The sequence below is a fragment of the Hippoglossus hippoglossus genome, chromosome 1, assembly GCF_009819705.1.
Source record: "Hippoglossus hippoglossus isolate fHipHip1 chromosome 1, fHipHip1.pri, whole genome shotgun sequence".
NCBI lineage: Eukaryota > Metazoa > Chordata > Actinopteri > Pleuronectiformes > Pleuronectidae > Hippoglossus > Hippoglossus hippoglossus.
In genome coordinates, this window is record NC_047151.1 from 1,799,260 (window position 1) to 1,821,989 (window position 22,730).

General features: G+C 40.1%; 1 protein-coding gene across 1 annotated transcript; it reads left to right on the plus strand.

The window, feature by feature from the left end:
• Nucleotides 1-247: 247 nt before the first annotated feature.
• si:dkey-28b4.8 (sarcoplasmic/endoplasmic reticulum calcium ATPase 2) lies at nucleotides 248-21,711 on the plus strand. The gene is made up of 24 exons (XM_034603143.1): nucleotides 248-614; nucleotides 1,692-1,811; nucleotides 2,224-2,241; nucleotides 2,347-2,429; nucleotides 2,692-2,796; nucleotides 4,036-4,174; nucleotides 9,101-9,267; nucleotides 10,844-10,999; nucleotides 11,114-11,255; nucleotides 11,416-11,582; nucleotides 13,354-13,442; nucleotides 13,643-13,745; nucleotides 13,884-14,015; nucleotides 14,704-14,829; nucleotides 14,918-15,139; nucleotides 15,607-15,718; nucleotides 15,816-16,048; nucleotides 16,148-16,368; nucleotides 16,485-16,687; nucleotides 16,833-16,918; nucleotides 18,358-18,491; nucleotides 18,650-18,767; nucleotides 19,374-19,502; nucleotides 19,609-21,711. Exons 2-24 carry the CDS (start codon nucleotides 1,694-1,696, stop codon nucleotides 19,789-19,791), a joined length of 3,186 nt encoding a protein of 1,061 aa, XP_034459034.1. The 5' UTR covers nucleotides 248-614; nucleotides 1,692-1,693; the 3' UTR covers nucleotides 19,792-21,711.
• Nucleotides 21,712-22,730: the final 1,019 nt, after the last annotated feature.

The window sequence follows — 22,730 nt, forward strand, 5'->3', positions numbered from 1 at the left end:
AGACAGACTCACCACGATCACACCACAAGAGAGATCTTTTTCAAAATAAAAGCCTAAATCTTTTTAACGATTGCCGCTGACAGTTACCTGTTGGTTTGGTCATTACTCAAGCAATCTTCCAAAAACATCTTTGAAGTCAAGATATATACATTTATATTCTATCCTGGCTGTAGCGTTTCTTAAGAAGCAGTCTTTATTTTAGGACCGGAAGCGTAACAGCTTTGTTTTTGTCTAACTTAACGTGACTAGGTGCAGTATCCTGTAGCGCTGACCCTCAGACACTCCTACAGCAGGAGGAGGATAACCCCCACACTGTCGGGATAAACTGGTCTTTAAGAGAAACATTTGCCTTCAGAAAGCCTTATTTTTTATTTTCCTCTTACCAGACAATGTTTGTGTCTCTCTGAAATCCTAGCGTTTCAGTGGAAATGTCGCCCTGGTGATTTCTCATTTACATGTCATTGTGTAAATCCTGTAAAAAAACTCATTTTCAGACTATTTTTCATCATTTTCTTGGGATTGCTGTGAGGCGTTCTCCTCCAGACGCATGTCGCTGTGATTTATCCCGACCAGCCTACATATAGTGGACCGACGACACACGGGCTAACCCACCGGTAAGCAACCTGTTTATCTCCGGAGGATTAACGCTATAACATGACGCTAGCTGCTAGCTAGTCCCCTACCGAGACACCATGTAGCCCACCGGCTAACAGCTAGCTCACGGCTCCAAGGCTGTATCCAGATATTATTTTCACCTGTCGTTTGACATATGGCCCATCATGTTCCTGGACACAAGCAGCCATATGCAATGTCTAGCTAACCTCATCAGTCCTGAGCAACATGTCCCCGAGTGTCTGCCGCTGTCATCTCTGTGTCCCCGGCTTCAGGCGAAGGCTGTTCAACTGAGAGAAAGCATTTAACGCTTCACATCTTATAATATAATAACTTGGAGCAAATGGCCATTATTAAAACACTGTGGGACTCCTGTGTGAAGTGCTGTGTTGGTCAGCATCTGTGTTTTGCAGATGCAGAAACCGGCATCATTGAGTTCAGGGCGAGTTTGAACACAGGCCTCCCTCATATAACCTCATATAGTGAGGAATCAATGTACAATACGTTTTATTTACCCATCTCAGGCTGCTCGACCACAGAGGGGCAGTTACATTATTTGCATTATTTGGCATCTTCTTGTTTGTATAAGGCCTGATGTCTTGTTGGAGAGACCTGTCATTTTGCAAGAGGGCGTTAAATTGTCAGATTTTTTTAATGGAGTTACAGGCCAAGCAGAGAAGCACATCATGAAACCCACAGAGATGTATTTTGCAGAGCCAGCTCACACCCTGTGGATAGTAACTCATGTCTCTTGGGCCTGTTTGGTTGCTTGGCTAGATAGTACTATATCAATTCCCCAGCTAAATAATGCTAGTGTGTTTGTGTAATTAGCTGGTTATCTTTCAAACGTTGAAAATTATTCTTTTATTGTCTTTTATTGAAAATCTTATTGGTCCCAGTCAGTGTGCTCTATCATATGATCACTTGGACGAATAAGAAATCTGTATTTTCATAAATAAATTCATGACTTTTTTTTTTATTGCCTCTATATGCTATTGGAAATTGAAGTCTGTGCAGTTTTTATATTTGAAGAATGTTATTGTTGATGTTGCCGTGACCTCTCTCTTCTCCCTCCATAGTGATGGATAATACTCATACTAAGACAGTGGAGGAGGTTCTGGGCTTCTGCAATGTAAACGAGTCCACAGGTTTGAGCTGTGAGCAGCTGAAGAAGAACAGGGAGAAATGGGGACCCAACGGTATGTTTGGTTTTACTTCCCTCTTTACCTCTTGTGGTTGATAAACGACGGTCATCAAATCACTGCAGTTATTACTACTACTACTGTGTCATATTAATAGTGGTAACCATGATTATATTAGTGCTGCTAATAGATGCACTGTATGAATGTGTGTGTGAATGGGTGAATGTAAAACTGTACTGTAAAGAGCTTTGAGTGGTCATCAAGACTAGAAAAGCGCTATATAAATACAAAACCATTTACCATTATAACAAATGTATATTCTTGTTCAAGTGATTGGGAGAGGGAAATGATTGCTGTCCACCATCATTTATAAAACACATGAACAATGTATCAGTGGTAATGATGTTCTTTATCTTTTTCTCCATCATCTCTCCTTTCTATCTCCATGTTACCCTTTCTTCACTAACAGAACTACCAGCTGAAGAAGGTGAGCTTTCTGTCTGTCTGTCTCTGTCTTTCCGTCTGTCCGTTTATTTTCTTCAGTCGATTTTCCATCTTTCTGCTCATCATGTCTCGTGTTGTCCCTGTGCAGGTAAATCTCTTTGGGAGCTTGTCCTGGAGCAGTTTGAGGATCTCTTGGTTCGAATCTTGCTGCTGGCTGCGTGCATTTCCTTTGTAAGATAACACAACTGTATGCACAACCACAAGCAGACACACGCGCAATCCTTACACAAGAAAATCGCAATCCTTCCAAGTCAAGTACATTTTTTTTCATGTAACTTCGAATCACAAATCTTGCTTCTAATGGCTTAGAGAGCAACAAAACAGTTTAACCATGTGATACGTACACTATTCATGTTAAATTAGTGCACGTAACACAACATCACAATGCACACAAATCACCACTTGTCTCTGTTTTTTCTTTTGTGTTTGATAGACTCTGGCTTGGTTCGAAGAAGGGGAGGGAACGATCACTGCCTTTGTCGAACCTTTTGTCATCCTCCTCATCCTCATCGCCAATGCTATTGTAGGAGTCTGGCAGGTAAACTATTGGTGTGTGTGTGTTTTTGTGTGTTTTTGCGTGTTTTATGGATCTGTGACTGTGATGTAACAACGTATTTTAAACTCTGCATGCTTCAAAGGGGGTGCCCCACCCACCAGCTACAACTTCTCATATCTTCATCAGTTGGGCTGGATGTCAGCGCTAATCTATCATTTCGATTAACGGAGTCCAAAATCATTTCAGTTTGTTTAGATTTTATTCAATTTGATTCAAAGGTTGATGATGCAGTTGAATCAGATAAATGATATTGATTTAGCTTAAAACACTTCTTAGAATTTTTTCTGGGAACTGAAAGTACTTCTTTATTCTCTAAATAAAAACAGTGTCAATTGCAAATTATAGGCTATATTAAAGACACATTCCCGGACTATAAAAAATATTTGTTTTCCTTGTGAACTGCAAAATGACAATTAACAATTTTTGGGGCCACAAATATATCGATGTATGTGAAAGATAATTATAATAAATGTAAAAATATTTTCAGTCTATTATGAACCTGTAGCAGGTCACCTGATTTGGCGGTCCTTCATTGTGGCTCTTATGGGTTTACACAACAGCAGGAATGAATTGTGTGTTACATCTACAGTCTCTGAATTAAGAGAAGGCCTTTGTCTAATCCCACACAGGGATGGAACAGCAGTGTGACTTCATTAATGAATGAAATCTCTAGACACAGTGACAGGATCGTTCTGATCTAACAGTAAATATTGTTCCGAGCTTTTCTAAACACAAGACTGGAAAGCTTTTACTGACAGATTCCAAGTAAACAGTAAAGTCGTCTGAAGTAAGGCAGCTGCTCTCGCAATGAGTCCTCGGCTCCATCAGACCTTACAGTTATTTTCAGTTTTATTAAATGTAAATAATGAACTCTAAGTATAAATATAATTATAACAGTGAGTTCTCAGTTTTGTCATTTTACAGATTTTTTTTATACACGGAGGACATTATTTGGGCACATAACAAGATGTGATCTTCATAATTTGGATAATTTTCACTATTTTTCTATTGTGCTGTCCATTGATTGGCAATCAAACTGTACTGTAAAAGGCTTTCAGTGGTCATCAAGACTGGAAAAGCTCTATATATATATACACGATATTTACTATTGTGTGTTTGTGAACTTCAGTAGTACCTGTGGCTTTGAGGTATATTTGTTTAGCATTATGCACCATTCATTTGCTTACTTACTGTGTCCTCCTATGTTGTTGGGTCCCCCAGGAGCGCAATGCGGAAAATGCCATCGAGGCTCTTAAGGAGTACGAGCCAGAGATGGGCAAGGTGTATCGACAGGACAAGAAGAGCGTCCAGAACATCAGAGCACGAGAAATTGTCCCTGGAGACATTGTGGAAGTTGCAGGTACGCAGACAAATATATGTATCATCCTTGTGATACATTAATTGAGCCTGAGACACGATAGAATGTGCAGTTTTTAGTATTTCACCTTAAAATCCTTTTGAATTGAGTCTCCATTCAACAACTCTTAAGTGTCAAATACCTAACTGGTGTTATGTACTGTACATGCATCCTCTGAAATGTGAGAATTCAGGTAATCTGGGATTTATTTAGGAAATTTTGACTTCTGCGACTTATTCCGATATCTGTTTTACACATAAGATCAACATTTTATACATTTCTGGAATCCTTAAGATGTTTTCTAACTACACCAGAATAAAGAATGGAGATATCATACTCAGAGGAGACAGGACACAGCTTTTAGTGTTGTTTGTGCCAAAAAATCACATTCTGCCTGAATTTGATAATCTGGGACAGGTCACTTGGTAATCTGGGACACGTGTATTGGGCTTTTAAAAAAGCCTAAATCACCTTGCTTTATGCATGCCAAGCTCAATATTACTAATTTTGTGAGGGATACCTCTCCCAGGACAGACAGAAGTGCAATAGACGCTGCATGTAACAGATTCATGAGAAAAGAGAGTGTTTAACATAAATGGCGAAAGTAAGAAAATGTCTGACAGAGAGGAAGGGAGCAGGTATGACAATTGTAATGATATGGGTATTGTCAATAATAGTAATATGCCTATTGTAAGCAATCTAGTTGTAATGTATTTCATGGTACAGTTATCAGACTTGACTGCCACCGTTGAGCTACCACTATAGCCTGGTGTAGAGTCATCTCTCAGTATCCAAGCATGTTAGTTAGTTGAGTGAAGGTTTTGACTCTTATGGCAACACAGCAGCAGTTTCCAGAGTCCAGGTCTCATTAGATATCGTGCAGGCAAGCAGGTGTCCAAACATTTCAGTATTTCAATGTTCACAACAAAGGCAGAGAGGTCAACAGAAGAGTTTCTACCACAAACGGTGAAAGACGATCTGATGAATCTTGGTGGAAAAGTGGGAGTTGATCCGGTGGTGAAGCTCAGGTGTTGAGGGGTAGAGCTTCCAGAGTTTTCATGCCGTCCCAAGTTTACAGAACCATGTTTATATATCTGATGCACTGTATAATAGCGATTGTGTTATACTGTCACAGACAAGCATTTCAAGCACAGTGCTTTTCCACTGCACAGTTGTTTAAACATGGAGACCGACATGAACTGAAATGGTGGCATTTTTGTTTAGTCATTCCTGGCAAACATTATGTGCGTGCCTGTAGCTACGTCTCTGCCCTCCCCTCCAACTGTGTCGTAATGGAAACCCAGTGAGAGGCTCACAAGACCTTCATGGAAAATATGTGATTGGAGTAGATTGCAAAGCCACCGTCTCAGAAAGCTTTGGAGGAATATTCATGGAAGCTGTTGGACGAGACAAGGGTAGGATAGTCTAAATGATCCTGTGCCTACTGAGTATTCCAGTATTCTGAAGTATTTTAGTGGTCAAATAAATGAATCTAGAGTTGGAAGGTGCTTTACATTTAACAGCTGAAAGGATTCAAGTGAAAAATGTTTTGTATTTGAGCAAATGTTATGAGGCCATTTGTACTTTTAGATAAAAAAATCTGGTAAATGGGTTTTATGAATGTGCACACACATACATTCACACACACACACACACACACACTTTTCTCTTGGCCCCAAAAGCAAATTCTTTAATCCTCCAGATACCCTCTGCTATTTCAAGCTACTCCGAGAGGAAACAGGGTTAGTGTGTGTGTGTCTGTGTGTGTCTGTTCCAGTGCCCCTGTGACTGTAGTCAAAGTATTCAGAGCATGGGAACTTAGTGACATTAATCAGAGGTGGAACCACAGGACAGATCTGTGTATCATTACAATATGTATAAAAACACTACACGGGTTGTGTCTGGGTTGATCTGTCACAGTACTTTCAGACATTAGAAGGAAGAAAAGTGAAACAAATATGATGCTGCAATGAGCCAAATAAGACTCCTTTACAACATCCCTGTCAGTGCCATGTCCTGAAGTACATTTTTGTGATCACATAAAATAGGCTTGTAGTGAATGAATTTGAACTTCATTTTGTCCAATCCCTTTATAACCATCTGACAGTGTTTGTTTTGGCTGCTCACCAAAATCCTAACTTTGTTGGACATCTGTAAACAGCTCGCACATTGGCCACTGGTCAGCAGACTACTGAGTTACTGTGTCTCACTCCAAGTCTTGTCACATACTCATAGTTTTTTATGTTCATTCGGGTTTAGGCCCTGCATCCATAATCCTATAATTGTCTTATAGGGAAAATGTTCTCAACATTTAACATTCTAATCTCTCATTAGTTTATTGATAAAAAGCATCATAGCATGTTATTACCATTAAATCAAATTACTGACTCAATTTAAAATACAATTTAAGACATTCATTTTACCTAATGTATAAATTGCTGAAGCAATGTTTTCAATGACTTCTCCAGTCTAATGTTTTAGTAAACTCTCCAACAGCGTCAAGGTTTCCTTCATGGTTCTTTAACACGTCTCATTATGTTCAGCCTATTCTCACTGACATATATATAAACACTTGTAAACAGTTTATGAACGCCTGTGCTTGTCCAACAGAAAGAATGCTAACCTTTCATGTGCAGCTATCTGTCATTATTTTTCAGAAAACCAACATGATTTGTCTCATCCTGGACTTGTGTCCTCTTGGAATCTCTGGGGAAACTCCTGAAACATGAAAAATGATAGTTATCCTAAACCGTAACATAAATAATGGTGTCTGTAAAATTGCCCAAATTATTTGTCCAATGTTCTTTTAGCATGGATTTTAATGTGGGGAAACCCTGATCATGTTTTGTTCGCCTTGATTCTGATGGGATTCTTTTAATATTTAATATCTCACATGTATCTCACACACTGAAATATAATGTAGCCTCCTAAATTTGCCACATCAGATCTTTCACCGGTTGCAGAAAGTCCTGGCTCCAAAATATAAAGTTGATTTTAATGTTAAACAGCTGATATGACATCTCTCTGGCAATAGCATAGCGGTTAGCGTATGTTCAAAATGAGAAGTTGCTCCCTGACAGCAGAAAGGTAACATTGAAAAGCGTATCAGATTTGTTACCTTTGGAGCTTGGTGTCAGAACAGAGTTAATCACTAGTGCAACCAACACATTTTCCACATTCACACACTTAAATTTGCACAATATGCATTGAAAAGATCACAGGATAGAGCCCACTGATGAAGTGACACTTTGTGAAGTGATGTAATCCTTCACATTTTTATCAGTGAGTGTACTGTGCACCAATATCACTGGCAAAACAAGACTCAAAGTGAATGATGTAGTCAGTGCTTGCTGCAATGTCTGGGAAAGTGTGTGTATTAGTGACAAAGATGTTATTTGCATTTTCTGCCTTGTAACACAATTAGGGTTGCAAAATTCCGGGAATATTCAAAGTTGGAAACTTTCCATGGGAATAAACGGGAATTAACGGGAATAAACTGGAAATTGTGTGGTTAATTTATACTAACTGTATTTACCTTGTCATATACAGACATAAATATAAACATTTTGTTTTGTCATAAGCTGATTTGAGCCCTGAGGAAACTTTGGGCACTTGACTATATGCTTCTGCATTTTTGTGGCATTCTTAACATAGGTCTTTGCACAGTATTTGCAAATGTACACAGCCTTTCCTTCTACATTGGCTGGGGTGAAATGTCTCCACACATGAGATAGTGCACGTGGCATTGTTCTGTAGAATAAGATGAGAAAAAAGCTTGTAAAAAACACTAATGCAATGCCAGAGATATAAATAGTTAGCTAAACAATTGGAATCATCTTTAAAAATATTTTACAATTGATGGATAAATGAATAGAAATAGGCTAGATGAACAGATGAACAATCCTCAATCAGCATGCTTATATATTTTCCCCAGTAATATCATCAAAACTTCCCTGACTAGTTCTTGGGCTAATGCAGTAGTGTGGCCTCAATAACTGTAGTGTGCAGGATACTGGGAATTATCTGTGCATGTGATGGAAGAATGCACTGTGCAGGGTTGAAATTCAACGTGCAGCGTGTGCTGCATTCCATACATCTTTAAAATAGAGTTTTGAATTATTTTTTTATTGCTCAGCGTTTAATTTGCGGTAAAAAAAAAATTTCTAAATTCCCGAGCTTAACTTCCCATGGAAAGTTTCCGGAAAGTTTCCGGAAATTTACCGGAAACTTGCAGTGTTTGAGTGTTGGTCTCTTTCTTGTTCGACCCATTGCTGTGTTTTTGGTTTATCAGGTCACATCAGCTGTGTGATCAGTAACTACAGGGTACTGATCACACAGCTGATGTAACAATGTTGGAAGAGTTACACATATATTACAGGTGTGACCTAGTAGGGTTGCCATCACTTTTTGGGTGCTTATTTCGACATGACAACAACATGTTAAAGGACGACCAGAGTTAATAAACAATAATACGTTCTTGTATATGAATAGGACAATGGTATTCACAATAAAATATGGAAGTCGTCTGACAAATTTTGAAGAGAACCTGAAAGGAGCTGTCCCTGTGTCCATGTCAGTGTATTACAACCTGCTGTCCTGCTTAAAGAGAGCTACTTAATCCTTTAAAGTGAGTCGGATCTTAAGTGGAGTGTGAATGAGTAGTTTAATGACAGCAGATGTGTCTCAGGGTTTACTACCTTTTTGTTTTTTTAATGGTGCCGTGTTGGAAGGGAGTTGTAAAAAGTTGTATTAATATGTGTATCTGTAGAGTTTGTCGTGCTACAGTTCCGATTTTCAGAGAGTTGTTTGTCATTACTCTTGTAAATCTACAGAATTGAATTTCAAACATCATAGGTGTCCTTATCTAAACTAAATATAGTCATACAAAATGAAGTTAAGATTTTTTTTCTTTTGTCTCTACTTCCTCAGTTGGTGATAAGGTTCCAGCTGACATCAGGCTGACGTCCATCCGTTCCACCACTCTGAGGGTGGACCAGTCCATTCTGACGGGGGAGTCAGTGTCAGTCCTCAAACACACAGACCCTGTACCAGACCCCCGAGCTGTCAACCAGGACAAGAAGAACATGCTCTTCTCTGTGAGTCTCAACCTCCACATCTATTAAATGACACATGGAGGATAAGGTTGGAAATAAGGTTTGGTACCAAAATAGTTTTTTTTGTAAGGGTACCGATCAAATTCTAGTTATATTATGTTTTTCAGGTGATACTTTCGGGTGATGTTAATATGATCTCACACCGTCGTTACTCTTGACCCGATCCTACACACCTCCCTGCTGTGTTGGTCCTCTGCTGAAAATCCTAAATCCTAAATAAATGGTCTGGATAAAAAACAATGTGCAAAAAAAAAAAATTTGAAAACTGGAATCAACTAAGAAATAGTGCCACACGTTTAAAAACATTGGTAAAGTGTAATGCTAGCCAATTGTATATTACATGACTCGGCAGGCAACAGCCATTTGCTGTGAGGCATTATGTTTTCGGCTGTTTCTCATTCTCCTTGTGAACGCAATCTCAGAAATGCCTTGAACTATCTTCTTACTAATTCCACAAATGGCCATCTGTCTGTCATATTATATGCTAATTGTTTAATTCATATTTAATAAGGATCAAATAATGATATTTTATATACAAAAGGTCAAATGTCAACTTCACTGTGACATTATTCAGCCATGTTATTCTGCCATAACATAATTGTACAGATACTGATTGGTGACACTAATGTGAGTGACCACCTTGAAACTGTGGTTATTATTTCGATCTTCTGTGCTGCTGCGCTAAAGTTGTGTGTGACACATCCACATTTTTAACATTTTAGCTTCTGTGTAGCAACATCCATGTGTGAAGCAATATCTACTGTCCTGACTACGATTTGTTCTCTATCAGAATCAGCTTTTATTGACCAAGCGTGTGAACATATACAAGGAGTATGACTTATTTTTGTTTGAAGAACTGACACACTTACAGTTGACAAAATACACTTAATACCTTTCATTAAATTCCTTTAAAGTCTTCTCCACATACATTATGAAAGTCTGGGCAGACATGTATGCAAGCTACACCTTGACTGGTACAGTTTCTAGTTTATGCACTAATGTAGTAAATATAATATAGTATAAGAATAGTGATAATAAGTAATATATATCATTTGTTGAGAGAGAAACAAACTTTGAAATAATAATGGGAGCTATAAGCATCAAGAATATTAGACTACAAATATATACACTCACTGGCCTCCAGTATGTGTGTTGGATTCATGTTTTTTAGAGGGAACATGACCATTATTTATTTATAAAATCTCTTGTCACACCTCAAAGGTAGCTGACTCACCAGGTGCTCTGTAGTCAGAGAACAACAGCCACTGATGTTTTATTTAGCACCATCACTCCGACAGGTTGTCTTTGCTGCTGGACTGAGTGTGACGTCACACAGCGATTTGGAAGGAAATAGTAAGAACCTGTGTTAAAGCTGAGGAGGAAATCAGCACACTGAGATGTCTCTAAATATAAGCTTTATGTAAGCAGTACACAAGAGCATGCACAACCTACAGATCATTACAAAATACGTGGAGAAAATGACACAGTTTACAATAGCACTGATCAAGCTACTGGGTCAAATGTTATTGAAGTTATTCCTGTCATGACCTTTGCCCAGGGTACCAACATTGCAGCAGGGCGAGCCGTTGGTGTTGTCGTGGCGACAGGGGTGCAGACAGAGATTGGGAAGATTCGAGATGAGATGGCCTCCACTGATCCTGAGAGGACCCCATTGCAGCAGAAACTCGACCAATTTGGAGAGCAACTGTCTAAGGTAAGTGCCTGTGTGTGTATTGTCTGTGATATAAACTTTGGAATTGCAATGACATAAAATAAAAAATGTGTTAGTATTTTAGCTCTTAACAATTGTCTTGGTTTGACCCTGCAGGTTATCACTGTGATCTGTGTGGCAGTGTGGGCCATCAATGTAGGACATTTTAATGACCCAGTGCATGGAGGCAGCTGGCTGAGAGGAGCCGTTTACTACTTCAAGATTGCTGTTGCATTGGCTGTTGCTGCCATACCAGAAGGTCAAACATCTTATCTATCCCTGCAAAGAATGAAACACTTCTTCCTCTCAAAATAACCTTAGATTTGCCTTTGATCAAGTCACAAAAAAACAACTACTTTGGAGGAGAACCTCTAAAAAAACTCTCATGACCATCCTCTACCTGTTGTGTTTCCTCCCAGGCCTCCCTGCAGTCATTACTACCTGCCTGGCACTGGGCACCAGGAGGATGGCCAGGAAAAATGCCATCGTCCGCAGCCTGCCATCAGTGGAAACGCTGGGTTGTACCTCCGTTATCTGCTCTGACAAAACAGGAACACTGACCACCAACCAGATGTCAGTCTGCAGGGTGAGAAAACATCAGACTGATGAATATGGACCTGACATCCACTTTGTGTTTAAAATAACAATGTGGGCTAGACAGCCTCATTTGACTCTTATATGGCTCGCATGACACAGTGTTATTGATCACATCAGTTACATCCAAAAGCAGTCAGCATTGTTTCTGTCACTTGAACATGCATACAGTAAGTATAAGTAGTTTGCACCTCCAAAAGAACAACTAACGACTTGTCTTAGTAACATGAGCTTAACAAAAGGTTAATTTTGCATATATATATTTGATAAATAAAACATGTATTTATATATGTGTGTGTGTATATATATATATATATATATACACATATATAAATACACAAATAAATAAATGTTTTATTAGTTAATAAATAAATGTTTTATATACACATACGTGTATATTTATATATATATATATATATATATATATATATATACACGTATAGTTAAGCATGACATTTGACTCTGTTGTAGTACTGACGAATATTGGGCACACTGGTCCCGTGGAAATGTACATTATACTACATTTATTAGGTAAACAAGGAGGTGTTCAGCTAATTCAAAGAATTATTCCTGTTACCTGATCTGTTCCAGTTTTAAGTTGCTGTTTAAAAAATCCATAGACGGTAAATAAAGATGGACGACACCTCTACACTTCCTCCCGTTGTACAAAGTATCTCAGATACAGGTGCCGCCACTTTTGACATCATCTGGAGCTTGAATTGAATTTGCTCAGTGGTGTTCGTGGAACAGAGCTGCAGTATTGATGTCTCACTGACAGTCTCAGCTGTCAATCATGACATTTCAGACCATTTTTATAGCATCAAATAACAAATTTAAACCAAATTCACCAGAAAACTTAATGCTTGGACATACATCAGTGTGATAAGAGGCTGTGGCTCAGGTGGTAAAGTAGGTCGTCCACTTACTACAACGCTGGTGGTTCGATCCCCAGCTCCCCCAATCTCTATGCTGAAGTGTCCTTGGGCAAGACACTGAACCCAATTGCTCCAATCAGTGCCGACAGTGTATGTATGGTGTGTAATAGAAAGTACTGTAAAGTGCTTTGAATGGTCGATGAGATAAAAAAGAGCTCTATATAAATACAATCTATTCACAATTAGAATAACCTAAAATTAATACATTTTACTTTGGACCTTTTTGTTTGGTCCATGCTGATCCACTAACATGGATGAGGCAGCTTTTATGACGCATACTGCAGCCAGCCACTAGGATGTGATAAAGATAATTTGGCCTCAATTCTGGGAGCTGTCATGTCATCCCTCTTTATATAGACTTCTAGAGTCGATTCGCTTTCAGACATGACCTCCAGAGGCTGTTTGGGGAATTTGCTCGCTGTAATCCTATTGAGGGTCTCCTGCTGTGTTCTCACATCGGCTCCTTAGACTTAATATGAGGGCCTGGCCGAGGAAAGTCCACAGAAAGTCTGGAGGCTCTCATTCGGACTTTGCGTTTACATATACAGGACCCACGGAAAATGTCTGGCAGATCTCTGGAGTTCAGTGCATGTGTGAAAGCAGCTCGAGAAGCAAACTCAGTACTGCTTCCATTATGTTTTGGTAAATGCACATTAATGTACATTTCCATAGCAATAAGGTGTGTACCATAGCTTTAACATTTAACTCACACTAAATCTCCAGGAAGTAACCCTCAAATATAATTTTGGATGGAATGACCTGTTTTAATATAAAACTAACCTCAAATGTGTTTTTCTAACATTATTGTGCGTCTGCGTGTGTGTTTAGATATTTGTAGTGGACAGTGTGTCAGGGGAGCACTGCAGCCTGAACGAGTTCTCAGTGACTGGATCTACTTACGCCCCTGAAGGGGAAGTGTGAGTGTCCTCAAACTTTAACCCTAAACCCCTGACAGTTAGTGGATCATGGATACATATGGATTACTAACGCAAGCATTCATAACCTTCCAATTAACCTCTGCTTTGTCTTTCAAATAACCGCATTACATTGGTCTTTTCCATGACTATTCCCTTTTCCGTCTAGATCTGTCACATTTCCTTCTTTTTTTTGTCCCCAGTTTCAAAAATGGCTCAGTGGTCAAGTGCAGTCAGTACGAAGGCCTGGTGGAGATGGCCTCCATCTGTGCACTGTGTAATGACTCATCACTGGACTACAATGAAGTACGAAACCAAACAACTTACACCATCGTAGATAACCAAATATGGTTCTGAAACATTTACACCTGCAAACTGATTTTAATTATGTGTTACCACGAATGCAGTCTTAAACTGGTGTGTGTGTGTGTGTGTGTGTTTCAGGCAAAGGGAGCGTTTGAGAAGGTTGGGGAGGCAACAGAGACTGCCCTCTGCTGCCTGGTGGAGAAAATGAACGTCTTTGACACTGACTTGAGAAGACTGAGTCCTGTCGAGAGAGCTACAGCGTGCTGCTCTGTAAGTGGGTGTGGGGTGTCCATCTATAGTTATGAGGGCCAATTTTGGTTCAATACTATCATTGTGAGGACCTTTTGACTTTGTGAGGACCTTTTGGCTGGTCCCCACTAATTTAATGGGCTGTTTGAGGGCTAAGACTTGGTTTTTAAGGATAGGGTTAGGGTTAGGATTAGGTTTAGGTTAGGGTTAGGCATTTATTTGTTATGGCTAAGCTTAGAGTAAGGGGCTAGGGAATGCATTATGCCAATGGGTTTCCTCACAACTATTAAAAGGTGTGTGTGTGTGTATCTGTAAGAAAGAAAGAAAGAAAGAAAGAAAGAAAGCGAGAGATGCCTCCGTTAAGTTAAATATAGTGCAGGGATCTTTTATGCAGGACTTGTTCATCACTTCATACCTTCTTGTCGTTCTTATATCTACTCACCTGTGAGACTATTGACCCAGTGTTGACCCCTGAAAGGTAGTTCATACTCTGTAGACCTGGTTCTCCGTTAGCTCTGTTTCAAAGTAACTACAGAAAACATGTCTTTGCCACTGTCGCCAGGTGGTTGCTCATGATGGAATGTTGGGTCTCTGTAGATAACTTAACATGACTGTTATGATTTTGCACTCTCCCTTTTTATTTTAGTTTCCTGCAAATACAAAGATGACCTCTACATATTGTAGCTTTGTCTTTATTGGTTGTGTTCAGGTGATTAAGCAGCTGATGAGGAAGGAGTTAACACTGGAATTCTCTAGAGACCGAAAGTCCATGTCTGTCTTCTGTTCATCCAATAAACTCACCAGGTCTACCTCTGGAAACAAGATGTTTGTGAAGGTCAGTCACACCACTCGCCACGATCACTGTGGTTGTTGGATGTTACATGTCTTCATCATTTCTTATTTTTTTCTTGGTCTCTCCCCAGGGAGCTCCAGAGAGTGTGCTGGAGCGTTGTACTCATATCCGGGTCAGCGGTTCTGCTCGTTTGCCTTTAACCCCGGCAGTTCGAGAGCAGCTCCTGTCCACTGTGCGGGAGTGGGGGTCAGGCCGGGACACACTGCGTTGCCTTGCTATGGCAACCCGGGACACGCCCCCAGAAATCCATTGTCTCAACCTGGAGAACTCAGCTACCTTTGCTGAATATGAGGTGATGATGATGAGATATTTTTAAACATGGTCCAGATCAGGGGTCTTCAATGTTTTTCAGGCCAAGGACCCCCAAACTGATGGAGAGATGGAGCAGGGACCCCCTACTATATATGTGTGCATTGCTGACTGAAAGATAACGTCTCCTGCCTCCATTTATCCGTTCGCTATAATATGTTGGCTTCATGTTAATGTGTATTTAAAGACATTTAAATTTGTGGGAAAATTTTTTAAAATAAATATCAACCAAAAATGTCGCGACCACCCTGCAGTACTTCAGCAGACCCCCTAGGGGTCGCGGAACCCCTGTTGAAGACCTCTGGTCCAGATAATGTGTCTCTAGCTCTGATGAAACTATTCTTTGGTCAGATGTTGAATGTGAATTGGAACCTCGCCTCTCATCAGTCCTGAGAAGTTCTAGAAGCTAAACTAATTCTCTGCTTGTCTCTCCCTCTCCTCTCACCCTAGGCGGACCTGACCTTTGTAGGCTGTGTGGGCATGTTGGACCCCCCCAGGAAAGAGGTGCTTAGCGCAGTCCGAATGTGTCGGCAAGCTGGCATACGAGTCATCATGATCACAGGTAGGGCTGACATGTCTTCACTTCTAACCATACAGTGTGTGTGCAGAAGCACTCCTTTAGTATTAATTCAACAACTCGTTACACGCTCTCTCTCCAGGTGACAACAAAGGGACAGCCCTGTCTATCTGTCGGAGGGTGGGGATCATCACGGAGCAGGAAGAGGAGCAGGAGGGTGTTGGGGGAGGCCTGACGGGACGGGAGTTTGACGAGCTGCCCCCCCACCTGCAGCGTCAGGCCTGCCGGACAGTACGGTGCTTCGCCAGGGTGGAGCCAGCACACAAGAGTCGTATAGTGGAGTATCTCCAGGGCCTGGATGAGATCACTGCCATGGTGAGCTTGTGGCCTCATACTTCAAGCTTTGCTTTTTGCTAACCTCTCCTGCGATATCCTTAAATTAACCTCTATCTTTCTCCTCTCTCGTGGGTTCAGACTGGTGACGGGGTGAATGATGCACCAGCGCTGAAGAAAGCTGAGATCGGCATCGCTATGGGCAGCGGCACAGCCGTAGCCAAATCAGCCTCTGAGATGATCCTGGCTGATGACAACTTCTCCACTATTGTGGCGGCTGTGGAGGAAGGCAGAGCCATTTACAACAACATGAAACAGTTCATCAGATACCTGATATCATCCAACATAGGAGAGGTGGTCTGGTTAGTACGACAAAAAAAAAGAGATAACACAGAAAATGAATGATTCTCTAAGACTGACAGCCTTTTGTTCTAAGGATAATTTGAACTGCTCACTGTTCTTTCTCCTTGCCTCTCAGTATTTTCCTGACAGCCGCTCTCGGCATGCCTGAAGCGTTGATCCCAGTCCAGCTGTTATGGGTCAACCTGGTCACTGATGGTTTCCCAGCAACAGCTTTGGGCTTCAACCCTCCTGACCTGGACATCATGTCCCGCCCTCCTCGCTCCCCCAAAGAGCCTCTCATCTCCACCTGGTTGTTTTGTCGCTACCTCATCATTGGATGTGAGTTTTGAGCCTGTGACTAAATTTGATCATCAAGTTATTATTATTGATGATTAATAGTACCCATACCCATTAGACCCATACTACAGAGTATCTTACCTGCAAGGTTACAAACCACATTGTGACTTATCATCCTTGTCTGTAGGTTATGTGGGAGCAGCCACGGTTGGAGCTGCTGCCTGGTGGTTTATGGCAGCCCATGATGGACCTAAACTTTCCTTCTATCAGCTGGTAAACACATCTCCCCATCACTGCACATACAGATACTTCTTTGTGGTCCTTCCTTATATACTGTCATTGAATAGATACATTGTGGCACTGTTACAAAAAGAGTGAGCAACTAAACAGTCTTGTGATCATAAACATGGTATTACATGCATAAAGAATACAAAAAAAGTATAATTAAACTGTCAAAAAAAGCCCATATTGAGTCTGGTTCTGCTAGAGGTTTCTTCCAGTTAATGAGGGAGTCGCCAAAGTGCTGCTCATTGTGGGAACTGTTGGGTTTCTCTGTAAAAACAAAAAAATGTAAGGTCTTGACCTTCTATGTAAAGTGCCTTGAGATAATGTATATTATGATTTGGCGCTATACAAATAGAATTTAATTGAATTGAATTGAACTTGACAACCTGAAAAATAGCAGGTAATAAACATTTAAAAAATAAGACAATAAAGGTAAGATAACAGCTTATAGTATGCTTTTTATTGGTAACATCTGCTTATTTTCGTTAGGTATTGCATTTTGAGGTATGTGGACAAGAAGATAATCTTAATAATGTGTTAGAATTAATAATATAAATAATAAATAAAATGATTGAAGTTAAAACATAAAAAGGTAAAATTATGTGTAATGTAAACTTACCACAGATTCTCCAGTTTTCCTCTTCCCTTTCAGGTCACTGTTTTGGCTTTTCGTCTACACTCCTAAAAATGGTCCACTACAAATATCAGACACACACAGTCTGAGAGCAGCTACACTACATTTTATAAAGTTTTTCCGATCTTATCAACCACCACATGTGCTTTACAGTTGCATTCATCCAATCACACACATATTCATACAGTGCTTCTATATGCAGTGCTTTTTCTATCACACTATTTGGGGTTTAGTTTCTTGTTGGAATGCAGACTTGAGATCCCCTTGACGGGGATCAAACAAAAAGCTTTCTGGTTAGTGGACAACCCTCTCTACCTCCTGAGCCACAGCTGCACAACACTGTAGTAAACATAGTGAAGCTTTTAGCGGCTGAAGTTCCAAATATTTCTCTCTGGAGGTAGTTGAGACCAAACACAGAGCTAAATAGAGAGATTACTGGACTTTGTGTTTGGTGGAGGCATTAATAAGTCAGTTGTGCCAGCATACCCACCATGTCTATATTATAAGATGATATTATTAGCATATATTTTAAGAATCGGTCAAAAGAGGGTGGTTTTGAGTGATATCTCATGGCAACATGATGAAGAATTGTGACCAAGGTCCAGTGGGATATCTAGTGAGATAAACTATTGCTCTACTAGATAAGCTCTGTAATTGAAAAATATTGGCCGTGTTGTTGGTATATCAGTTTGACCCTAGTTAAGATTTGTGCACCTGCAGAATTATAAGTGAACAAAAGTCAGCTTTAGAGTATGTGCTCTGAATATTAGTCCCTCTTTTGTTTCCTCCACAGTCCCACTACCTGCAGTGCACTGAAGGCCATGTTGAGTTTGCTGGTGTGCAGTGCTCAGTCTTCGAGTCTCCGTATCCCATGACTATGGCTCTATCTGTCTTGGTTACCATAGAGATGTGCAACGCCTTGAACAGGTCATAACAAACAAACACACCCACACTCTGAATTTCATATCCTACACTGCTGTCCAGTATTTCATATGAAACATGTTTTTCTAAACTCTCAAGTGACTGAACAAAACCTTTCAAATGGTGAAAGTAATATTTTTTTCTGGTTTTCTTCTGCTTTCCAGTCTTTCAGAGAACCAGTCCCTGCTGAAAATGCCTCCATGGTCAAACCCATGGCTGGTGGGGGCCATCTGTCTGTCCATGGCCTTACACTTTCTCATTCTTTATGTTGACCCACTGCCGGTAACTATGCATGCATGTACTGTATGTTTCTAATACCACATCCACACCTGCATTAAAATGTGTTTCGGTAATCAGATACAGCTTGGCCACATGACAGTACAGGTGTAAATGCAACCAGAACACCTCCAGAGGTGTTCAGACATTGTGACCACACTGAACACAAGTGTGAATGCAAATGTGTTGTTAATCAACATACAACTATATAGACACTGTACCAAAACGTGAGGTAGCTGTAACTGGGCAGCTAGCAGCCATTAGCAAGCAAACTCAGTCCTGTGCTCAGTCTTCACATTACTCAAGACACCTGGATGTAGTGAAGACGAGATGAAAAGCAAGAAAACACAGTTACACAGTTTCACAATCAGGGCTCAATGTGGACATGAATACCAGATGTAAATGTGATCCTAAAAAAAATCCCATCTACATACAGTCTAGAAAAATTAAACACATTGTAAAGCAAACTAAACTGAATCTTAAATGTCACTTTATAGTCTCTGGTGATATGAATTTTTACATACACTCATGTCATGGTGTCATATATCACGCATCATAAAACATCTAACATACAGGGCTTATTTATTCACCCTTCTGTATGTGTGTTTGCAGGTGGTATTCCAGATACGCCCTCTGTCATGGCCTCAGTGGGTGGTGGTGTTAAAGATGTCCCTTCCTGTCATTTTCATGGACGAGGCCCTCAAGTTCCTGGCACGCAACTATATTGAGCCGGGAAACCAGGTCAGAGGACATGCTTGTAAATGTTGATGTGCAGTAGGGTTATTTATATGACTCTAAGTGCTTTGTGTCTAACTCTTTCCTTTGTTCAAATATATTACTCAAAAAGACATTGGAAGAGGAAGAGGAGCTACAGGCAACAAGGGCTAATGCGGGATTGTTCAGTGTCATGAGCACAAGGCTACGCCAGTCATTGAGGGGTGTGTCCTGGTCCTTCGTCCTGATCATGACTCCACTAGTGATCTGGATCTTCAGCCTGGACTCTGACATCACTAACATCTTCTGGGAGTAATGTGAGAAGGAGATGACAGGTGGACTGTGGTGGGGGAGGCAGTGAAAGTCAGGATGCTAAAGAAAGAAAGAGAAAAGCTAAATCAGGCGTATTGGGCAAAATTGTTGTGATGTGAAGCAAGGTGGAAGAGAAAAAAAACATGAAACCTATTTGAGATTAATGAAGGAAAGTGTTTTTAGCCAGAAGACAATCAGTAAAAGAAAGTGCAAGGCAGTTTCAGACCATCACCTGCTATGAAAATGTGCTATGTGTAGCTAATTGTCTCTCTCAATCCTGTGATCACATTTACTCTGACTGTGCTTACACCTCCTCCCCATTTCCCTGATTAAGCATACACATGTTGGTCAGTTGGTCCAAATCAGCCTTGGGTTCGGAGTTAATTGTCTCTGTGACCGAATACCTCTAACACTAAAGAACATGGTACCTCAGTTGTACTTTTATGTTAGCATAGCATGCTAATCTACTAATTGTTACACTATAAGATTCTGAAGATTGTGTGATAGAAATTAGCAAGTTAACATGCTACTGTTATCTTGTTTGTTTGAAACAAAACCTGACATCTGTCTTTCTGCCTTAAAGTCAGCATAGACTTCCCGCCATAAATGGACGCAGGGACACACAGTGTAAAATTTAATGTAGATAATCAGTGATTCAACTTTTTTGACTTTTGTTGTTGCATATTGTCTTCCAAGTAGTTTGATTTGAAACACAAAGTTTAATTTAACTTGTGTCTAGAGACCTGGATGTGGTAGGTGGATGACAGCTAATTGTGTTTCAATTCCTTTCTGATTTCTTAGTAACAACCAATGGCTGTATATAAAGATAGAAGACACGTCTCCACTTCCTCCCCACTCAGCGTTGCCAGATGGAAAATGTTGAAGTATTAATATTTTCGTATTTTGAGGACAAATATCGTACAGGGCCGCAGTAGGGATAGGATGCTCAATCCGATGTTTTCAAAGCTATTATTATCGTACATCATGCATTATTGATTGATTATACAGAGGGCAAAATTATCATACAAATACAATAAGTATCGTACATCTGGCAACACTGTCCCCACTGTACAGAAATTAAACCAAAATATCTTGGATATGGGCACCGCTTGAAATTTATTTGACTTGTGCTTTTATGACTTATACTGCAGCCAGCCACAAGGTTGCGATGGTGATGTTTTGTCTTCACATTTGCGAGCTGTCATGTTGTCCATCTTTATGTACGTCATTGGTAACTACTTGCTACGCTACAACAACAGTGCTTGTAACTAGCACTGTTGTTATATGGTAGCAAACTGTTAAATGGGAGATTTGTCTTAACTAGCAAAGGCTTAGGTAATGTGTTGTTGAGAAGCGTTAGAAAGTCGTTGTAGCGTCACTGGCTATATTTTAGAGATAATAGCATAATGTTGAGATCTGTGAAATATGTTTTTCAAGTCTTCTCAGTTTATATATTAATTTACCAGGGTTTTGTTAAGTGTTGAGTCAGATTTGTCGACCTAATCCCTTTACCTCGTCTAAATAGGTCTTCTATCAGCAAGCAAATTTTGTCAGGTTACTTAGTGAGCTCAGTTACCTAAGCAGATGTTCCAACTGGCAGTTCATAGGTGTACATATTTCGTTCTAAGTTTAAATTTTGTGACGTGTAAGGCTTCACTTAGAGAAAATGTATGTTATAACAAGGCTAAATTTGACTTTAAGAGTTGATACACTAGACCTCTTTAGAGGTAAATGTAACCAGTTATTCAAAATGAAAGGCAAAAGCAAAGACGAGAAAGTCAGAAGAATAATTTAGAATTGTTTATTTCCTCTGAACCAAACAACATGTTCATGGCTTACTGATGGTTTTAATGCTACACATAGCACCTTTCACATGAAAACACATGGTTGAAAAGTGAGTGGATTGGATTAGATAGAAGGAAGACAGAAGCACTGAGTCGTCCACAGTCTCACACATATACACACACCAGCTTTACAGACCCACTGTAATTCCCCAGTAATAAAATGTGGTCAGCAACAGGTGGTGAAGACAGATGTACAGTAGAGCCCCCAGCTGGCCATTCTAATACTACTGCAATGCAAAATATTCAGTCACCTCTACACAGTAAATGAGACTAAAACATGCTTTTACCCTCTGAAGGAAGACTGTTAGCAGAATGCATGTCAGTGCACGTTACGCTACACACTTTAAACATGTTACAGTGGAGTGGAAGATCAGCCACTCACTCTGTGACTGATTCTAAAGATGATACATCAAATCTAAAAGGGATTCACACTTCTAAGTCTGTATCGAGGTCAGCAGTACACTTCACCATCACATCTAAAATCTTACAGCCTAGTCCTAGAACTTTACTCTGTAGTTCAATATCCTTCACTGTATGAGTTGATTGTCTCTGATACTGAAAAGCTCTTAAGTCTTTAATGTATCTTGACTTGACCAGACACCCTGAGGCTTCACAGACTGAAGCCTGATTTCAAGCCTTCACACCAGGATCATTGACATGAGCCTGTTTGATTTGAGTAGTTAAGAAGTGTTGATGATGTTATTTATATTCATGATTAGACACAGTATATGTTGTTGTGTACTTCTAGGTACAGTCAGTCTAAAGGATGGGAACTGACTGCTACATATAATGTGTAAGCTAAATGGAATAATATGGTTCTTTATGTTAGGGCTTTAAATATACTCTCACTACTCCAGTCCCCACTCAGTACACTGCAACTTTTTCTGATTTCTTTACTACTTTTCTCCCCTTGCCTCTTAACCACAGACACTGCCTCTTTGTTAGTGTACTGGACAGGATGCACTGCAAACTGTAACACACAGATTCCCAGTGATACAGTGGGCCTGATGCAGAGTGAGTGTGGTTTTTTTGTGTGAATAATTGACCTGTCTGCCATTTTCTCCAGTGATGTCATTGTGACATCTCACTCTGTTTGCCA